The 5514-nt window shown below is 36.5% G+C and overlaps 1 protein-coding gene across 1 annotated transcript; it reads right to left on the minus strand.

Annotated features, from left to right (window-relative positions):
- Positions 1-3669: 3669 nt before the first annotated feature.
- LOC114078855 (ras-specific guanine nucleotide-releasing factor RalGPS2-like) lies at positions 3670-5185 on the minus strand. The gene is given in 2 exon segments (XM_027919901.2): positions 3670-3873; positions 3875-5185. Coding segments are annotated over 2 exon segments (1254 nt in total). The 5' UTR covers positions 4985-5185; the 3' UTR covers positions 3670-3729.
- Between the last annotated feature and the right edge of the window lie 329 nt (positions 5186-5514).

Here is a 5514-nt window from a genome sequence, read left to right on the forward strand (position 1 = left end):
AAAGCAAACCCTAAAAGGTCACTGAAGGAAGTCAGACAAACCTCACTGCTTCCTCACACAGCAGTAGCACTCCTATTCCACCAGCACAGCGGGGAAATAACCTTCATTTTCAAAAAGGGATCCAATCATTTCAAAGGCCTTTGAGATACAGGGTTTCTTTTTATTAAGATTATCTCCTGTTAAGTAACACTGGCACCCCATGCTTGCAGAAGAAAATAATATAGTGGTTTAAAACCTGGTTGTAAAAGAATGTGCCTCAAAAAACAAGGAAATCAATAATTGATATGTTCTTCTAAAAAGCCAATGGATTAAATCTATTACTAGTAATGATTTCCTAATATGATGTCCTTCAGTAATAAATGTATACAGCAGTACAGATTTAACCTTAGGGAAAAAAGACAGATGCTAAACATTTGGCCAAGTAAATTCTAATGATTTTAAGAGAATGATAGGCTGCTAATTTTAGAGGGCCCCAGGTTCAACTAACAGATCTACTAGAGACTACTCTTTTTTACTTTCTATAGCAATAGGTCTTTTTGAGCTCCCTTATGAATCTTCTAGAAGAGGAAAAAAGCTGTTTATAAAAACTTTGCAGCTATAAACACTGTGAGTTGATATATAGAAATACCCAATACCAATACAGCCTGTAAAGAGGCAGTGCAGTAATTATATGGCATTTTTCACACAGAAAAATATTTGCCATTGAAGCACATGCCTAGGGAGAAAAAACACTCCAACTCAAATTGTTTGGATCCCTTTTTGTAATGCTTGTACAAATAATATTTACACAGTGAAGAAAACAGAATAGGAAGGTGTGTTTGATCATTTGTCTTTCAATTCTTACAGTTTTAAAAATAACACTATGAAAATTAAGCAAAGTCTGAACACAGAAGATACATGAAACCAAAAACAGTGCCCAGAAGACCATTAGGTGATCGTTTTATAGTTATATTTTAAAAACTGATATGTTACTTTCATATAGAAAATAAGCTTCCATGTTCAAATAAGTTGTTACATGAGATGTGCCTCAAATTGTATTGTGGATAGTTCTGTATACTACTACCCCATGCCACTGATATGCCAATCACTATGCTTATGCATCAGCTTAAATTTAAATAATAACTGAGTTTCTTGCCTATGGTAAAAAATGAGTTTAATGCTGATGAAAATTTTGAGTTTTTGGATCACTGATTTACAATCAAGGGCAGGTTTGATAAGATTTATCTTCCTACTAACAAACTACCTAAATATTCAATATAGTTTGGTGACTTATATTTTCTTTGTTTGAATTATAACCAGATGATATTTTGTGAATGACAGGTCAAAAATTCACCTACACTATTGTAATTCATTTCCCACCGATTTCAATTTACTTCAAATGCTATGAATAATCTTAAAAAGAAACGAGTAATCTTTTGAATAGACAAATCTGAAGATAGAAACAATTTCTACTGTACTGTTAGGTTAAATTTCAGACAGTCAGAGGCCACAACTCTGTCTATGGACTGTTACCCAAATGTGAACACTATTCTTATTCTGTACAAGCACTCATTAATGTTTAGAGCTGAAAATATCAAACACATCTTCCAACTTAGTTTGCTCTCTTTGGCAAAACTGTGAGATGTCAGGCTCTGACTTCCAGTTGCATATCTCCCAGATATGGTTAACCTACAACATACCTACCCTTAGCTTATTTATGACACACAAAATAATAATAAAAAAATCCACAGGGTTCTTATTCACAATATTTTTTGGAAAGCACATACACTGCTAAAAATGTTATTCTGAAGAGAAATAAACAAAGTAAGAAATTTATAAAAAATGCAAAACAGAAGTAAGATGTGCAAGGTCTACATAGTAATACTGCTGGCTACGCAGGTGTTTTTAGGCACCCAACATGGGTTAAGCTTAGATCATTAACTGAAAAATCATTCAGCACAGGCAACACTCTGCCCTCTCCAGCCTGTGTCACTACAACCCAGAAAAAAATGTATTTGTAACTATTATATGAGAAATCTATCTGAACTGTTAACATCTTTTCCAAACACAAAATGAAATCAAAAAATTTAACACTCAGAAAAAGTTCTTTTACTTTCCTTTGGATACATTTTAAGCTTATTATTTGTATACACAATATTTTTTGTTTGTTTTTTGGACTTGAGGGCGAAACTTACAATAAAATTTATACAATTTACTAAGAAAATAAATGTGAGAAATTTTATATGAGGCCCAAAGTAATAAGTCTATTAGGAGGTATCAGTCAAAAAACATTTCTTACTCTGGACCACTGCTAAAATTTATGATGTCTCATGAGTTTGTAACATCTGACAGTTTTGTTCAGGTGCAATTTTTTTTTTTGTTAAAATTCTAAGGTATCACACCTTTTAACTTCTAAATTTGACGTTTATTTTAGAAAGTGGATGCACTGTTGCATAGAAGAGTTTTCTCAAAACTTCTTGGTTAACTACTGACAATATAGGTTCATGTCAAGGACTTATAGTTCAGTTTTAAGAAAAATGTTTTGGTATGTTTAAGGTAAGTCATAAAAGGAAGAAGGGTTTAATACTTAAAATTCCTAGATCCTCAAACTTGTCTTTTATCCCTCTTAAAATTACTGTCTTATGATAAAATACATACATATTTATGAGGAATCTTTTAAACAAATATGATCTTGAATATCATACTGAACAAAAACAAAACAAACAATAAAAAAATAACTCTGGCATTACGCACATTAAACACTGTAAAAGAAAATATCCTAGCAAAATATCAATATTATCACCTCTGATGACTCCCTGAAACTGGGAGAGGGATAATCCAATTAACTTGAAAAAAATTTAGTCATTGTAAAATCCTTCTCAGGAAAGTTTGAGATTACATTCTTTACTAAGCAGATCTATCATTCAACATTGAATTCATACAGAAAGTTAAACACGAAACCCAGTTAGAAACAACCATGGTTTTTAGAACCTATTTTAAAGAACTGGTAGATGAACACTCGGGCTTTGTGCCTCCTGCAGGAAATATTGTTCCCCAGACAGTACTCAATTCAGAAGTTTAGTGTTTAAAAAGATCTCCCCTCAACCCAAACCAGCCCTTCCTCCCCCATCCCAAACAAACCCAACAACTTACATTATCAACATTTCTAATCCTACATTCTTGCTGTGAGAGAAAACCAGTGAGGATATGGACTACTGGAGGCTGAACAAACCTTGCAGGTGGGCTGCTGGTAAAATCCCGCGAAATTAAAGTATCCGAGTATCACCACATTCAAAACCAGCTCCTGGTACCAGTACCATCCACAAGAAACATGTTCCTTTTCAGAGTGTATCTTAAAAAAAGATGATTCCCCCCCTCCAAAATCAGTACAAAGTTAAAAGAAATGGAAATCAGCTATGACCTATCCCAAGCGCAGCACCGCCAGAAGATTCACACACACTATTTGGTGTTTCATGTTGGTTTTCCTTTCACTCTTTTAAGGCAGTGGTTTCCACAGGTCAGTTCAGAGATAAGAAGCATGGTTCATGGCAGTTTGTTTCGCAACTCCAATTTGTTCTCTGGGAATATCTCACTTTATTCCCTGAAATGAGTGCTTGTTGGTTCAGCATTCCCAAGGCTGGGATGGAGCCTATGGGCTCTTCCTGGCACAGGATGGTTTGCTGCTGGCATTTTCCGTCAGGCCCCAGCTCTTACCCAGGAGCAGAGCTCCACTTCTTCCTCTTCAGGCTTTTACTCAAAAGTCATCAAGTTTGTAGGAACCTGTTGTTTGTTACTTTGGCAGGCTGCACTCAGATGCTTAAACCACAGCATTGCATTCATTCTACTGCCAGCTTGAAACTTGTATGAATTCCCTTTCTCAGAGTCTGTCAGCAGGGAAGAAGTCTGGATGTTCTGGGTCATCAGCCATCATCACCATCCATCCCACCACAGAGACGGTCTTATTTGATGTTGATTTGAAATGTTTTCTTTCTGTAGCCTTCAGAGATTTGGCAGCATAGTAAAAAAGTTGTGTTCCACACAAGGCCGCCCAGTATTTTGTCCAAGATGCTACTGTAGGCTTTTTGCCTTCTTTTAACAAAGTTTTTCTCCTGAGAACACCTTGAATAGTAACAGCTCCTGGATACAAATGTACTGCCAAATCTTCTGACTCTGCAGAACTTTCAAAAGCAGGCCATGAGGTCTCTTCACTTAGTTCAGAACCATCACTACTACCTATTGATATTCCACTAGAAAGAGTAGAACTTTCAGCTTGGCCTCGAGATGGTGCATGTGGCTCCATGACACTATCATCTAACAGATGTCTTGGCCCTGCATTTGGGAACGTTGCACTCTTAAATTCTGCTGTGTTCATTTTATGGATAAAATTATAACCCAAGCTGTGGCACTTCCTGTGTCCATGTGGAATCAGATTCCGGGGGGAGGGGGGTGTCTTTGGCAGCAAGGCTCCCTCAGCAGCTACACTTTTTCTTCCACTCTGGGGTGATGCTCCTACTTCAGGATCTACTAAGTCTTCCCTGGAAGCAGCAGAACGTGGTGTGCTTGTACCTGGTTCTATCTTCAATGAGAGCTTGTAATTATCATCTTCCACAAATTTTTGTAGTTCCTCTATATATTGAACAGAGTTCAGGTATTTTTGAACATGAGGCAACATGGGAATATCATATTCACAGGATTGCTGTAAATCAGAAATTATTCGAAGGATGTTATTCATTAAATTTGATCTTTGCTCATTTTCTAGAATGCTGCCAGTTGATGGGTATGCCGAATTGATGTATGTTAAATCTGACAAATAGATACCTAAATAGGGAATGCAAGGTGTCATCTTTAAGCTACTTATATAGTCTCTGAGTCTTTTGTAGTTATCTTCTTTACTCATTACATATTCTAATTTTTCAAAGGTAGTTTTGTCTTTTCAACTTAATAACGCCCATGTTTTCGTCAACCTGAAAATTGGGGCACTCTGTAAGCCAGAAACCACTGCCATGAGGGCATGAAGGTTATTCAGCTCATATAGTTTCTTAGCAGTTTTAATATAGTGGCTTAAAACTTCTGCTCTAATTTTTAATGTTTGAGCATGAAGAATCTCTCTTACAACCCAAAAGCTTACGTGATTAAATCTTCTTGTGAAGGCAACTGCATTTGGTGCAGAACTATATTTTTCCTTCTTATTCCATCCACAACTTGAAAGCTCCCTATGTAAGATTTACTGAATTCACAGGAGTCACAGCTTCTCTTATGTCTTGTAGGTCTGATATCTGGTTGAATAGCTTTAAATACTGGGACATCCATTAGCGTTATCTGACCCGCATATTCCTCTGGTGTAACCTTAAGAACATCAAATACCACAGCATCAAAGCTTTTCTTCAATTCAGAGCCTTTGTCACTTAATGATTCAGAGCTGCTACTCTTCTCAGAAGCAGTAGCTGCGATATTAACACTGCTTGCCTGTCCGTTCATTAGGTCCATGCTTCCCTCATCAGTCCCCACCCTATGTTTACAGCAACAGAGGACTGA

This window comes from Marmota flaviventris, assembly GCF_047511675.1.
Source record: "Marmota flaviventris isolate mMarFla1 chromosome 5 unlocalized genomic scaffold, mMarFla1.hap1 SUPER_5_unloc_1, whole genome shotgun sequence".
NCBI classification, from domain to species: domain Eukaryota; kingdom Metazoa; phylum Chordata; class Mammalia; order Rodentia; family Sciuridae; genus Marmota; species Marmota flaviventris.